General features: G+C 47.4%; 1 protein-coding gene across 4 annotated transcripts in view; it reads right to left on the bottom strand.

Moving 5' to 3' along the window:
- Positions 1-16,428, bottom strand: part of NNT (nicotinamide nucleotide transhydrogenase) — a 244,119-nt gene that overhangs the window by 154,611 nt on the left and 73,080 nt on the right. For all 4 annotated transcript variants that reach the window (XM_030193107.1, XM_030193106.1, XM_030193109.1 and 1 more), the window contains 3 exons: positions 8,232-8,320; positions 7,511-7,698; positions 5,927-6,060 (listed from right to left, as the gene is read on the bottom strand). In XM_030193107.1, coding sequence (XP_030048967.1) covers positions 5,927-6,060; positions 7,511-7,698; positions 8,232-8,320 — 411 coding nt within the window. The remainder of the gene's footprint in view (positions 1-5,926; positions 6,061-7,510; positions 7,699-8,231; positions 8,321-16,428) is intronic.

Below are 16,428 nucleotides of genomic sequence, written 5' to 3'. Positions count from 1 at the left end.
CTCAACATCCAGGCCGTGAGAGCCAGGGACTGAAGGTTGGGGTGCAGCAACGCTCCGTCGTTCTGCGAAATGAGAGTCGGAAAACACTCCAATCTCCACGGTTCTTCCGAGGACAACTCCAGAAGAAGAGGGAACCAGATCTGACGGGGCCAAAAGGGTGCTATCAGAATCATGGTGCCGTGGTCTTGCTTGAGCTTCAGTAAGGTCTTCCCCACCAAAGGTATGGGAGGATAAGCATACAGGAGGCCGGTTCCCCAATGGAGGAGAAAGGCATCCGACGCTAGCCTGCCGTGTGCCTGTAGTCTGGAACAGAACAGAGGCAGCTTGTGGTTGGTCTGAGAGGCGAAAAGGTCCACCGAGGGGGTGCCCCACTCTCGGAAGATCTTGCGTACCACTCTGGAATGAAGCGACCACTCGTGCGGTTGCATGACTCTGCTCAGTCTGTCGGCCAGACTGTTGTTTACACCTGCCAGGTATGTGGCTTGGAGAAGCATGCCGAACTGGCAAGCCCAACGCCACATGCCGACGGCTTCCTGACACAAGGGGCGAGATCCGGTGCCCCCCTGCTTGTTGGTGTAATACATTGCAACCTGATTGTCTGTCCGAATTTGGATAATTTGGTAGGACAGCCGATCTCTGAAAGCCTTCAATGCGTTCCAGATTGCTCGGAGCTCCAGGAGGTTGATCTGCAGATCCTTTTCCTGGAGGGACCACAGACCCTGGGTGTGGAGCCCATCGACATGAGCTCCCCACCCCAGGCGAGATGCATCCGTCGTCAGCACTTTCGTGGGCTGCGGAATTTGGAATGGACGTCCCAGGGTCAAATTGGTCCGGATGGTCCACCAGAGCAGTGAAGTGCGGCAACTGGTGGAGAGGTGGATGACATCTTCTAGATTCCCGGTGGCTTGGAACCACTGGGAAGCTAGGGTCCATTGAGCAGATCTCATGTGAAGACGAGCCATGGGAGTCACATGAACTGTGGAGGCCATATGACCCAGAAGTCTCAACATCTGCCGAGCTGTGACCTGCTGAGACGCTCTGGTCTGCGAAGCTAGGGACAGGAGGTTGTGGGCCCTCGCTTCGGGAAGGAAGGCCTGAGCCGTCTGGGTATTCAGCAGAGCTCCTATGAATTCCAGAGACTGGGTTGGCTGGAGATGGGACTTTGGGTAATTTATCACAAACCCCAGCAGCTCCAGAAGTTGAATAGTGCACTGCATAGACCGGAGGGCTCCCGCCTCCGAGGTGTTCTTGACCAGCCAGTCTTCAAGATATGGGAACACGTGCACTCCCAGCTTGCGTAGGTACGCCGCTACCACCACGAGGCACTTTGTAAACACTCGTGGGGCAGAGGCGAGCCCAAAGGGCAGCACACAATACTGAAAGTGCCGTGCGCCCAGGCGAAATCTGAGATACTGTCTGTGAGCTGGCAGTATCGAGATGTGAGTGTATGCGTCCTTTAAATCCAGGGAACATAGCCAATCGTTTTTCTGAATCATTGGCAGAAGGGTGCCCAAGGAAAGCATCCTGAACTTTTCTTTGACCAGGAATTTGTTCAGGCCTCTCAGGTCTAGGATGGGACGCATCCCCCCTGTTTTCTTTTCCACAAGGAAGTACCTGGAATAGAATCCCTGCCCTTCCTGCCCGGGTGGTACGGGCTCGACCGCATTGGCGCTGAGAAGGGCGGAGAGTTCCTCTGCAAGTACCTGCTTGTGATGGGAGCTGAAGGATTGAGCTCCCGGAGGACAATTTGGTGGCAGGGAGGCCAAATTCAGGGCGTATCCGCACCGCACTATTTGGAGAACCCACTGGTCGGAGGTTATGAGAGGCCACCTTTGGTGAAAAAATTTTAACCTCCCCCCGACCGGCAGATCGTCCGGTACGGACACTTTGAGGGCGGCTATGTTCCCGTGGATCCAGTCAAAAGCCCGTCCCCGGCTTTTGCTGTGGAGGCGCAGGGGGCTGCTTAGGCGCACGCTGTTGACGAGAACAAGCGCGCTGGGGCTGTCCCTGTGCCTGACGAGGCCTTCGGGCCGGCTGGGCGTACCTACGCTTTGCAAAAGAATAGGGCACAGCCTGCCGGGCCCGGGAAAAACGTCCACCCGCTGAGGTGGATGCTGAAGGCGCCCGGTGGGAGAGCTTGTCGAGGGCGGTTTCCCGCTGATGCAGTTGGTCCACCAGCTGCTCGACCTTCTCACCAAAGATATTATCCCCCCGGCAAGGGACGTCGGCCAGTCTCTGCTGGGTGCGGTTGTCCAGGTCAGAGGCACGCAGCCATGAGAGCCTACGCATCACTATACCTTGGGCCGCAGCACGAGATGCCACGTCACAGGTGTCATAGATACCCCTGGACAGGAACTTTCTGCACGCCTTCAGCTGCCTGACCACCTCCTGATAAGGCCTGGACTGCTCCGGCGGGAGCTTATCGACCAGGTCCGCCAGTTGCTTCACATTGTTCCGCATGTGGATGCTCGTATAGAGCTAGTACGACTGGATGCGGGTCACGAGCATGGAGGATTGGTAGGCCTTCCTCCCAAACGAGTCCAGAGTGCGAGACTCCCGCCCCGGGGGCGCCGAGGCGGTATCCCTCGAACTCCGTGCCCTCTTGAGAGCAGAATCCACGACCGCCGAGTCATGGGGCAATTGGGGCCGCATTAACTCTGGGTCCGAGTGGATTCTGTACTGGGACTCTGCTTTCTTGGGAATGATGGGATTAGATAATGGTCTCATCCAGTTCCGAAGCAGTGTCTCTTTGAGGACATTGTGCAACGGTACCGTGGAGGACTCTCTAGGTGGTGATGGATAGTAGAGGACCTCGAGCATCTCAGGCCTCGGCTCATCCACAGAGACCACGGGGAAGGGAATGCAAATAGACATGTCCCTTACAAAGGAGGCAAAGGAGAGGGGCTCAGGAGGCGAGAGCTTCCTCTCTAGTGAAGGCGTGGGGTCCGAGGGAAGACCCGCAGACTCCTCTGAGGAGAAATATCTGGGGTCCTCCTCTTCCCCTCACGAGGCCTCTTCCTCGGTATCGGACATAAGCTCATGTAGCTGAGTCCTTAACCGGGCCCGGCTCGACGTCGAGGCACCGAGGCCTCGGTGTCGTCGAGCGGTGGACTCCCACGCCGGCGGGGACGAAGCTCCCTCCATCAGCGTCGACGGGGACTCCACCTGCGTGGCGGTCGAGACCGGCGCCGCAAGCGGCGGCGGTGTCGACGGCCTCGGCACCGGGCTAGAGCTCGCCGCGCCACAGTCAACGGCGCCGGCACAGCCTGGCGCATCAGCCCTTCCAGGATCCCCGGAAGGATGGCTCGGAGGCACTCGTCCAGGCCCGCTGCCGGGAAAGACGGGGGGGCCGGTAGAGGTGTCGGTGCCGGAAATTGCTCGGGTCCAGGAGACGACACCGAAGTGCTAGGACCCTGACGCGCCGGTACCTCCACTACCGAAGGGGATCTCTCCTCTCGACGTGGACGCTTCGGCGTCGACTCCTCGCCGGCACCGAGAGCCGGGCGCATCGAAGGCGACCGATGACGGTGCTTCTTGGATCTCTTGCGGTGCCCGTCATCGGTGCCAGTGGGAATGGAGGAGGAGGAGGTCGATCCCCCTCGGTCCCGAGGAACCGGGTCAGACAGGGTTCGGTCCCGAGGGCCATGGGCCGAGGGAGTGACCGGGGCCGATTGCCCACGCGGCCTCTCACCCCTACCCTCACCGGAGGGCCGACGGGACCTATTCTCCTGGGGTCGATGCCATCGGTGCCGATTTCGCGGGCATCGATACCGGTACCGAAGAACCGGCCGTCGATACCGATGCCGTTGAGGTCGATGTCGAGGGGCTGGCGCAAGTTCCAAAAAGACGGTCCCGTAGAACTTGCCTCGCAACCTGAGTCCGTTTCCGGAGACCGAGACACAAAGAACACGACTTGATATTGTGCTCCGGCCCGAGGCACTGGAGGCACCAAGCGTGGGTGTCGGTCTGCGAGATAGGCCGGCCGCACCGACCACACTTCTTAAATCCACTCGGGACCTTCGAGGACATCGCCGGAAAAATAGCGTCGGCGAAATTAAAGTCGTCGATGGTGGCGGTAAATCACACCTCGAAAAATAAATCGGCCACAAGGCCGCAACACGACGCCCCCACTAGAAAACGAGGGAAAACAAGCGCGTTCACTTTTTTTTTTTTTTTTGGAAAAGGAAAAAAGGTCCGGAACGCGCGGGGACCAGAAACAAAAGAAAAAACTAAGAAATTACGCGAAAACGCGGCGGTTTTCCGGGGCTGACAAGAGAGAGCGGCGACGCATGACTCTCCCCAGGCGCGGAAAAGCAAGACTGGCGGGAACGGTCGCGCACGGGCGGGAAGACGGCCGCGCATGCGCGGTGGGCGTGCCCTGCGTGCGGACCGCCCGCGAAGCTGCTTCCAGTTGGTGGGGGCTGCCGCGGACGTCACCCAGTCGTGAGAACAAGCAGCCTGCTTGTCCTCGGAGAAGGTACAGTATTATGTTCAGTCCCCAGGCATTTCAAGCCTTAAGGGGTACATTTTTAACTCTCCATATTGGTGAAAACACGTGTATCCTTTAACATTTTCAAAATAGAGTACATGATCCCATTAAAAATATCTGAAGACATTTTATACCTGCTAAATTATATGGCTTTTATTTTTTTTAGCTAATTATGAAAGCATACATCTAAAATATCTAAATCATGCCTCAACCCCAGACCCAGGATCACTTTAGAAATGGCTTTGAAAATTGCTATTTCATGAACTGTCTGTCATGATTGCATTACTTTCTTTTTTTCTGTAATTTCTGCACTAATAATCACTGGGGGAATTCTGCACAGCGGAGAATTTGCATAGAACTCGCCAACCCTGCAGAAATCTGCACTTTCTATGCAGAATTCTGCGAAGGTGCTGGCAACAGATCTCTTCCCAGTCTCTCTTCCCCTCTACTACAGAGATCACGCAGCAAGAGGAGCAGGAAGTGAACCGCTGCACATGGGTCACTTCCTCCTCCTCTGTTGGCCCTAGACCCAACTGTTTATGTGAACCACAGGGCTCTACAAGGCCCGTGCAGTTCACATAAACAGTAAGGCCCAATACCTGCAGAGCTGCATACGCCCTGTAGCGCTATAAAAATGCTAAATAGTAGTAGTAGTAGTAAAAGGAGGAAGTGACCCAATGCGCAGCAGTTCGTTTCCTTCTCCACTTGCCACATGATCCCTCCAGGGAAACAGAGAGCAGCTAATACTGGCTGAGTGTGCCATGGGGAGGGTGGATGGGGGGGGGGGGGGGTAGCCGAGCAAGGCAAGTGTGCCATGAAGAGGGTAGGGAGGAGAAATGCAAGCTGAGATTGATTTATCCACTGATGTTGGAGGAAATCAAGCTTCAGAGCATGCCATAGGGAGGGTACGGGAAAGCCGATAGCTGAGGAGCAGAGGGAAAAAAAATAAGAGAGGGGTGTGCGAATGGGAGGGAGGAAGAGGTAGGGATAAGTGCCTGGGGGAAGGAAGAATAAGAGGTACTGCATGTCGGAGAACCTTTAGGGGAAGACAGAATTAGGGGTCTTGCTGGGAGTTAGAGGGAGAGAGAACAGCAGTTAGAATGAGAGATTGAAGTGGGAAGTCTGGAGTCTGAAGATGGAAAAGGCAGGAGGGAATTTCAAGCTTTATGATGGGGAAATTCTGTGCAAAAACACTAAAATAAAAATCAGCAATGCTGCATTTTTACTCGTGCATAAAATAAAAATAAAAAACTATAAAACTTTGCACAGACTTCCCTTAGGAATATCTGATGACATGAGATGCTACTTATTTTTTTTAAAGGAAAAGAAGATGTCTTTTTTGTTGTTGTTTATTCACTATTAGTTGCTATATAGTGCCTCCCATACCTATGGGATTGCCAATAAACCCAACATAATTCCTTTCATGCAGATTTGTACCTTGTGAACATACTGTTCTCCTGGTTTTGTAGTTTCAATATTTCCTCCAGCTTCAGAAGCTAAATCTACCACCACAGAACCTTCCTTCATCAAATCAATCATATCTTTCCGAAACAATATTGGTGCTCGTTTCCCTGTTAAAAAAAAAAAAAAAAAAAAGGACATGACATACAGCATAAATTAAGGAATTTGGATTTAGCTCATATCTTTTTAGTAGTCAAGTGGAGTTACATTCAGATACACACCACTTGCAAAAATACGACTGGGGCATTCGGCACCAACTCGCACACCCACTCTCCTTCTGCAAACCAATAAGACCCATAAGCCACTTCTTTTGAGCGAATTTGGAATTTATTAAGACCGCAGCCAGGAACTTTAAACATTTTATATCATAAAATGCCACTTAATATGTTACAAAACTGGATAACTTCTTATAACATGTCAACGCAATCAAAACCCTGGGTACACAGCTTTTCCTCCCCATCACATTTTAACACGCTTCCGGTTGTGCCGTCTAAGCACACACCCCTCCTATATGTGCTGTTTCTTATAGCACCTGATGATTATGGTGCATCCCGTTTAAGGATGCACCCCGCAGAAAAACTTGGCCTCTCGGCCGTCCAAGCCAAGAGACAAACTATAATGACACTCAATTAACTGCAACCTGCCAACATACAGGCGTAACCTTAAACTTCATCTTGAAAATAACATTTTAGCAATTATTCACCAATAACGAAGCACTATTATGTGCTGACATGCTGTGTACCCACCAAAGCCTTACACAATCACCGTCACTTACCGCCCAGCTGCGACAAACCGCCCCCTATGCAAGGATTGGCGGGCCGGGTCAGCTCTGTTAACCCTGCTGATGCTCCCTCGCAATGACCCCTTCCTGCTGCTTCCTCGCAATGACCCCTCCTCCTTACGTCAGCAGCTCTACTTTATCACCCTCTCCCTCCTCCCCCCTCCCTCCCCTTAACCCTTTCCTTACCTCCTATCTCCTACCTTTCCTCCTTCCTTGCAACACTTCCCTCCCTCCCCCCCCCCCCAATCCTACCCTTCGTTGGCCTTCAGCCCAGTTGTGTCCGGCCCCTCCTAATCGGATTGGCCTATTTCTTTATCACCGTCACCCACATTCATGAGTTTTAAAGCCATATTTTATTATACTCCATTCTATTACATTTTTCAGCAGGTTATCACACTGAAATTACACCTTCATCTAAGTAACACCTTGTACACATCAAAGGTCCACAGTCAGAAAACTTCTTTGGCATCACAAAATAGCCCAATGACAATGTTGTCATTGTTATAAGTAACTTCATAGCCAGATTAATGGCCCATGAACAAAGGCCCCAAGGTTTGACTTAACAAAACTGGAGGAAACTATCAAACTACAACTAGATACATAGTCGTGATGCACATATTTCAAAATAGCTTTTTGCCAGGATTATCAAAACGGCTCTCCATTATTATAATGCATCACTATAATCATGAAAAAGTAGATTTCTTTGTCATCAGATTATACAGTGTAAAGGACTCATATTACTTTTCTACTCCACCAGAACTCTGCTCCAAGCACCTTACCTGGAATGAGAGCTGTAGTGATAATTATGTCAACCTCCTGGCACTGTTTAGTAAAAAGTTCCATCTCAGCATCAATAAACTCCTTGGACATCTCCTTGGCATACCCTCCTTGTCCCTCTCCAGACTCTTTAATGTGTACTTCCAAAGGCTCAGCACCCAGAGACTTAAATTGTTCCAAAGCTGCAGCTCTGAAATGTTTAAATGATACAATTATTATCCTAAGCCTCACTGCAATAACAATCTGTTTTGCATGGAATACTTTCACCAAGCAGTTATTTGTTTAAAGATATTATGACAGTTACTTCAATATCAATCCTAAAACAATGTACCAGCAAATACTTGACAAATGGAATGGGGGTCAAATAGGGCATTTATTTTATTTAGATTTTGCTCACACCTTTTTCAGTAGTAGCTCAAGGTGAGATACATTCAGGTACACTGGGTATTTCTCTGTCCCAGGAGGGCTCACAATCTAAGTTTGTACCTGAGGCAATGGAGAGTTAAGTGACTTGTCCAAGATCACAAGGAGCAGCAATGGGATTTGAACCGGCCACCTCTGGATTGCAAGACCGGTGCTCTAACCACTAGGCCACTCCTCTCCACTCCCGCTGGGTATCTCAGACAGGACTTCTGAATTGCTACACACAATTCACATCACATCATTCTTCAGTCTCTAGCAATCCTAATCAACAGACAAATCTAGAATTAAACAAAGGCCTACCTTGTATCAAACCCACGAACCACTGCTCCCATGGATTTGGCTGCTCCAGCTGAAGCCAGCCCAGCAACTCCCCCTCCAATGATAAGAACCTACAATGCAACAGAAAAAAAAAAAGATGAACAAACCTTATTTATGTATTTACTTGGATTATGTTCGCACCTTTTCAGGAATAATTCAAGCATTCAACTACGCTGGGTATTTCCCTGTCCCTGGAGGGCTTACAATCTATGTTTGTACCCAAGGCAATGGAGGATTAAGTGACTTGCCCAAGATCACAAGGTTCTGCAGTGGGATTTGAACAGGGCACCTCTGGATGTCAAGACTGGTGTTCTAACCACTAGGCAAAATAAAGCTAAGTTTTCTTGAGATTACACTAATAGTTGCATAGTACTGGGACAGGTTTACAATAGAAACAAATTCAGAAGAACTGTGTCAATAATTAATAGGTCATTTATGCAGCCACAATCAATATAGTAACCAGTTAGGAAAGCCCTCTATATACTGCTATTACTCTTCTTAGAAAAAAAAAAAAAAACCAACAACAACACATGGAATTCATTGCTAGAGAATGTGGTAGGGGCGGTTAGCTTAGCGGAGTTTAAAAAAAGGTTTGGACAGCTTCCTAAAGAAAAAGCCCATAGACCACTATTAAATTGACTTGGGAAAATCCACTATTTCTGGGATAAGCAGTATAAAATGTTTAGTACTTTTTGGGGATCTTGCCAGGTATTTGTGATCTGGATTGGCCACTGTTGGAAACAGGATGCTGGGCTTGATGGACCTTTGGTCTTTCCCAGTATGGCAATACTTATGTACTTATGCAAATGCATTTGCAGACACCAAGGACGGCACTGGTTATTGAAAGCATCTCCTATTTTACTAAAAAGCTTTCATGATCATCGGTAAGGTCATACAAAGAACACTAAAGTGAAAAAATTGTCCATTGCTCTGAGTGTCCATTGTTCGGATGTTTGGTATAAGTATTTTATAATAAAATCTTTTTACTGATGCCAAAGAAAAGAAAACAGGAAACACTGCAACAGCAATAATCTGCATCCATATTTTCCAACATAATATTTCTCTCTGTATCCCATACAGGAACTTCATCACAACTACTACACACTTAGGATGACAATAAAGGTCTAGGTTCTTATAACCTCTTACCGTCTACGGCTACAATACTACACTGTCATCCTATATTGATTTCCAACACTACCCTACCCATAACTCCCCTACATTAAAAAATAAATAAATAAATAAAGTCCACCCTTCATACCAGATTACCAGCCCATGAGGTGGACTACAGATTATATACCATAATCCATGCTCTAGGTCAGCCATTCCCAATCCAGTCCTCGGGGCAGTTGAGGCAGTGCATGCAAATCTCTCTCATGCATATTCATTGTGGATATCCTGTAAAAACCTAATGGAACTAGATGTGCCCCGAGGACTGGGTTGAGAATGGCTGCTCTAGGTGGTAAAGTTTGAATGTAGGCCTCCCAAACAGTCAAAAACCTTTTCCCTCGTTTCAAGCTGAGACCAGTATCCCTAGCTTCAAGTATCAAGGCATGAAACATATTCCTCCATTGCCAGTAGGTTGGTGGGTCATACTAGAGACAATATTGCATTAAGCATTTCTTCCCAATTACACAGGCTTTATGAAAAAAAAAAAAAAAACACCCTCCCTTGCCAAGAGTTGCACATCTTTCTATCTTTCCAAAAAGAACACCCAAAAGGACATATGCGCCCGGTATAAGTCTTGGGGAGGCTAAGCCTGACCAGCTGCAAGCCCTCGACTGTCACCAGGCTGCTCCAAGTGACTGCAGGCTGTACCGCTCTCGCTTGGTCCAGCACTTCTCTTTCCTCCTCCTTTCTGGTTCTAGTGACTGTCCTCCTAACTCCCTCCCCATGATCCCTCTCACATTTTCCTCTCGCTGCCAGTAGCAACACTGCTTCAATTAAATCAGCCTACTTCGGGGAATCCCACCCTCACTGACGCAACTTCCTGTTTCCACGAGGCCCGAAGCCCCAAGACAGGCTGATTTAATTGAAGCAATGCAGCTACTCGCAGCGAGAGGAAAAAGTGAGAGAGGGACTTTGGGGTGAGAGAGACAGTGTGAAAAGAAAAAAGGGAGGGATGCTGGAACCAGGAGGGAGGAAAGAGGACAGATGCTGGAACTGGGAGTGGGTGGAAGAAGAAAGGGGAGGGATGCTGGAACCCGGAAAGGGGAGGGATGCTGGAACCCAGAAGGGGGGAGGAAAGGGGACAGATACTGAAACCAGTAGGATAGAGGGGGAAAGAGGTGCTGAACCCAGGGATAGAGAAATGAAAGAGGTGCTGCTCTACTGGACCTGGTGGGAGGGGAGGGAGACGGACAGGAAGAGGTGTTGGACTCAGGAGTTGGAGGGAGAGATGCTGGACCAATAGGGGAGTAGGAGGAGGTGGGGGAGACAGCCTGGAAGAGAGGGAGGAAAAAACAATGGACCCAGGAGAGACATATAGGGAGCTGGGAGGGGGAGAAAGGAAATACTGGCACCAGGATAGGGGGGGTGGGAAGAAGAGAAAAGAGAGCAGGGACAGGGAGACTGAGAAGAGATATTGAGCATGGAGGGAGCATAGGGACAGACACACAGAAGAGCAATGCTGGACAGAGAGAAAATAGGGACACACAGGGACAATATTGGATACGGGGTTGTGCTCGACTTCCAGCAGGTGGAGACTGAGAAAAAACTGTGACTCCAGAGAGCCAATAAGAGCCCTGATCATGTGACCCTAGCCTCAGTATTTGACTAACAAAGCAGGAAAGAAAGAAAGAAAGAAAGAAAGAAAGAAAGAAAGAAAGAAAGAAAGAAAGAAAGAAAGAAAGAAAGAAAGAAAGAAAGAAAGAAAGAAAGAAAGAAAGAAAGAAAGAAAGAAAGAAAGAAAGAAAGAAAGAAAGAAAGAAAGAAAGAAAGAAAGAAAGAAAGAAAGAAAGAAAGAAAGAAAGAAAGAAAGAAAGAAAGAAAGAAAAAGGACCTTCTGTGCCTTATGGAATCCTAGCAGCCACAAAGTACCCGGCAATGCCAAGTATCAGAGCTCACCAGCAACTCTCACCAGAGAAGTGGTATGGCACGTTTTGTATTAGAGCTCACCAGCAACTCTCACCAGAGAAGTGGTATGGCTCACTTGTATTATAGCTCACCAGCAACTCTCCCCAGAGAAGTGGTATGGCTCACTTATAATATAGCTCACCAGCAACTCTCACCAGAGAAGTGGTATGGCTCACTTGAATTATAGCTCACCAGCAACTCCCACCAGAGAAGTGGTATGGCCCACTTAAAGTTTCATATATATATATATATATATATATATATATATATATATATATATATATATATATATACCAGCAACTATATATATACCAGCAACTGTGCACCCCAGCCACTCTCACCAGAGAAGTGGTATGTCCCTCTAGAAGTGGAATGTCTCACTTGAATTAGAACTCACCAGCAATTCTCAGCAAAGAAGTGGTAAGGCCCTCTTAAAGTTATATATATATATACATATACATATATATACATATACATATATATTCCAGCAACTGAGCCCACCAGCAACTCCGACCAGAGATGTGGCATATACTAGCATCTGGTTTGTTTGTTTTTTTTAAATATTCCGTTGAAAAAGTGACGAAACATGGGAGGGGCCTGGTCCGGTCCGGTCCAGAGGGACTAAAGGAAAGCAAATTAGCAGGTAAGATCTAATTTCTCCTTCCTTAGTGTCCCTCCGGACCGGACCAGGATTGAACTGATGGGAAGTACCAAAGCAGTAATCTTACGAGAGGGACCCTATCAAACCCGCTGCGAATACTGGAGTTGCAAAAACCGCCTACTGGCGACAATGACCATCTAGTGTACAAAAGTACTCTGAGGGCCCAAAGAAAATCATTCTGCCAAGGAACAACCGATTATCAAGTTGTGGAACGTGTTTTAGCCCTTACTGTACTGTACCCCTGGAGAGAAGACAATTAGAAGTTCTGATTTCCTTAATGTATCGAGATATAGTAAGGTAGAAACGACCAAACCCTTACGCCGACCGGCTAGAAGGACAAAAAGACAATCCCATCGCCGAAAATGTTCAATAGCTGTGAAATACCGTGTAACAGCTCCCTCAATTGGTAAGATCTCTGTTAATATCGAAATTATTGAATTTCCTGTGATCTTGTACTCACAAAGAAGACCCCAGAACAGAAAGAAAAAACCAATTAAGATGAAAAAACATGAAACTCCGGTAGACAGAAAAAGAAGGGACCAGAAGAAAAACAGCTGCAACCTGCAGGTAAAGAAAAGAGAGAGAGAACATCCATTATCCAACAGAGAGAGAGACATGGCTCGAAGACGCAACCGCAGCATAGTAACAATTACTGAAGCATCAAATCCTGACTTAGCTCATCAAGGCCGTAGAAGAGCCAAACCATAAGGCAAAAACAAACCTGGTCTGGATGAAAGATGGACTTTGGAACAGCTGGGCCCTGCTAACAGGAAGATGTAGAGAAGACGCCAAGAAAGACGCTGAAGATCCGCATATCACGGACCGCAGGACCTATATGGAGCTGCCAGATCTACCGAATCCCCATGTGTCTCAATGTCTTGTAAAAGATGAGCCAAGAGAAAAGATGGAGGAAAGAGATAGAGAAGACTACTGCTGCAAGAGGGCATCTACCCCTGCCACTGATGAGACTTTTCAGTGAGAGACCAAGCGAGGAACCTGTGAGGACAGAGCGAAAGCAAAAGGTTCTAGAACTGAAGCGTCCCATTAAGGTACCACCAGCTGACAACGTTCAGAAGGTGAGAGTCCATTCCCCTCGAACTAGAGTGAAAAAAAAGAGAAAAATGCACTTAATCTTTTTTTTTTTTTTTTTTTTAACTCCGACCACAGGGAAAGGTGAAAGTGGCAGTAAGGCGAAAACCTACCCATTCTAAAAAACTTGTCTTCTGCCATGTGAAGAGTAGATTCTACATTCTTCTTTGAGAAAAAAACATAGGCTACTGCGAAGGAATTGTCCGACAGACTCTCACCACCTCGCTATCCAGAAGGGAAAGAAACTCCTCTAGAGCTAAACAAAGTATGCAAATTTCCAAGAAATCGAAGGACTGACAAGCTGCCAAAGGAGACCACTGAAAACGGGGTAGCCTGCCTAACCAACAGGCAACCCAGCCACGGAAACTGACAAGGGACGACGAAAACTGTTCACTGTGTATATTCTACAGACATACCTGCAGTGAGGATGTTTAATCTCAACCACCAGAACAGAGTGCTGCACTACTGAGAATACAGAGACTACCTCAGCTGAAGGGATTCCATCCTAGAGGAATATCCGGATATGAGATAATATCAGAGAAATGTCAAGAAAAGTATAGCCCAGGAAAGAACTCCAAAAGTCGCTGTCATGGACGGTAACCTGAATATAATGTTGAACATAAAGAACACGACCTAGAAGCAATATTTGAATCTGGACCACCTTTAGTAGCCAGCCTAAGAACTGGCAAAAAAAAAAAAAATATATATATATATATATTGTCCCGCTCGGTCTAAGACCTGCAAACTCTCTTTATAAGTTTCCCTGATTAGCCAGCCATCCAGATACTGGAAAGTAGAACTCCCTCTTCCAAAAGAGCCACTGCCATCAGTACGAAAAGTTTGGTGACAGCGGGAGGGACTGTTGCGAGATGCAACGGCAGAGCCTGAAATCGAAAAATGGTGTCCCAGAATCTCAAACCGCACAAAACTAATGGAAACCTGTCCTGATAGGAATATGTAGATAATCTGCCAGCAGATCTAAGAACATTAAAAACAGTGCCCTGCACGAACTACCAGTAGGCCATCTTCAAATGTCTCCCTACGAAAAACATGTGACATTGAGAATGGGGTAGAGTACCTTGAAAACAAACAAAATAGGATGCTTACAAAGCCAAAAGCTTGAAGATCCAAGAACCGCCAACAAACAAAATAGGATGATTCCATAGCAAAAAGCTTGAGGGTGCAAGAGCCGCTGTACATAAGCTTTCGCCAAACATTGTCCTGCACGAAGCGTCACTATAACGGATCAAAAGTTCTTGTGACAAAGTTTTGATAATCTGAGAGTGCAATAGACGGACTTGAGATTACAAATAGACTGAAGGAAAATTCCTTCTTGGGAACTAGAAAGTACAATTGAACTCTGACGAATGGAGCGAGGAAATGGCCGAAGGACCAAGAGCCTCTGTAAAGTCTCCCTTACCTCACCTGCATTGCCGTGAGAGCAATAGGGAGACTGTAGGAAGACATGTGAGAGAAGCTTGGCGAAGAGAAAGCATAAATATCTCGAATAACGTGCCAGAAGCAGTGGTCAGAGGAACTATGACCGTAACTGAGCTGCAGAAAACAGAAACAGAAATCCTGAGCTACAAAATCTCACATGCAACACTAGGTTCCTAGGCCAGTGCCCAGATACGAACAGAAAAAAATGATGTATACAAAAACTGCCATGTAATTAGCATTTCATCCCTTAAAGCTAAAGAGGGAAGAAAAAAACAGTAGATAACTATGCACCCATAGAAGATATGTCATACCCGAGAAGGTATAAAATGTTCTGCTACAGAATTATCTATAGTCCCAGAAATTGGCAGCCGCTGTAGATGCACTAAATAGCCATCAGACACCTATGTTATCGGAAGAAAAAGACGTCTCAAAGTGAAATACATACCAGGCAGTCCACAGCTGAAGATGCTGCTCCTGCAAGGAGACCACCAGTGGCTTTTGTGCTAGAGACTAAACCTGAGAGTGCTAGAACTGAAGCTATATGAGTTAACATACCTGGGCATTATTAATATTACTTATTGACTTGCTTGTTTGTTTATTCATTTTTTTCAATGGCGCTGCTGCAGAGAAAATAATACGCGACTGCAACCATGGCTGGGAAAGGAAAAAATTCTACGCATACAGAAAGAATTAAAATCATGGAACAACCTCCACACTGGAGACCCACAGACAAAAATTACCATAGCTTACAGAGCAACAAGCATCAAACAAATTGTGCAAATGCTGTGCATAAAGGCGAAAGCAAGCAAGCCTTCCAAGTAAAAAGTACATTGCATAAAATAGACTAAAAGCACAGTGGACTAACCCTGGGCGAACCGTGAATCCAGTTGTGGAGCTCAAATCCATAGCTGAAATATAACAGTTCATCACTGTACCCTATTCGGAAAATCTTGTATCTTTTACCCTGGAATGGTGACACTATTACAGGTCATTGTAAGCCCCATTGGGCCTGCAAATAGGTGGGAAAATGTGGGATGCAAGTGCAAACAATAAACGTGAATGACCTTTGAAAAAAAAAAAAAGAAAGCAAAAACCCTGGATGACTCCCCTGAAAACTGCAACCTCAAGGCCTAATTCTTGTTCAAAAATGTGTGGCATATGTGGCGAAGTCAGGGAAAAAATCCTCCTCTCCTGAGATTCAACAGACTACAGCCAAAACACTACCTCCGTTTCGTTCTGCACAGTAGAAAATCAGAAAAAAACAGCGCCGCGGAGGAGCTACAGCTGCGGGGAAAAATGGCGGCCTTCCGCGCCAAAATTAAAAGAATGAGACACTAAAAACAGACGCGACGGACCAGGCCAACAAAGCAGGAAGAAATCGCTGACGCCCCACGAAGCAGAGGGACCGAAAGAAAAGTCTGCGTAGAAAAAATATGAACGATCCAAAAAGACTTACACGCTGGTGCTGACCAAAACATGCTTTAGCCTCCCCTGCATGGCGCAGCTCTCGCTTCGCGCCCTTTTTTTTTTTTTTTTTTAAACAAGCCGTCGCCCACTGCCCAAAACGCGAGGAAACGGAGTAAGAACTTCTGAGGAAGAAAATGCTCATTAAAGTCACGGTCACTGTGTCGTTTTCCTCTGGGGGTTTTTTTAAACCAGCTGAAGGAAAAAGTTCTCAAGAGTAATAGACAATAACAGAGCTGCCTGCTCGTTAGCAGCCTGGGTTTTAACAGCTGAACTTGCTCGTTAACAGTCTAGGGAAAGAAAAAACTCTCTCTTAATTTCCTTTAAAGTAAAAGTGGCTGCCTCTCCCAAAGGCAATACACCTTTCTAAACAAAGGGTAGCCCTTCCCAGCTAAGTATGGGAGATGGGGAGGAAGGGGGGGGAGGGACTCAGGGCACCCGAGTTTAGCACCC

This window comes from Microcaecilia unicolor, chromosome 2 (assembly GCF_901765095.1).
Source record: "Microcaecilia unicolor chromosome 2, aMicUni1.1, whole genome shotgun sequence".
Lineage (NCBI taxonomy): Eukaryota > Metazoa > Chordata > Amphibia > Gymnophiona > Siphonopidae > Microcaecilia > Microcaecilia unicolor.
Note: the sequence above shows the minus strand (reverse complement) of the source record. Positions and strands in the feature narration are given on the sequence as shown.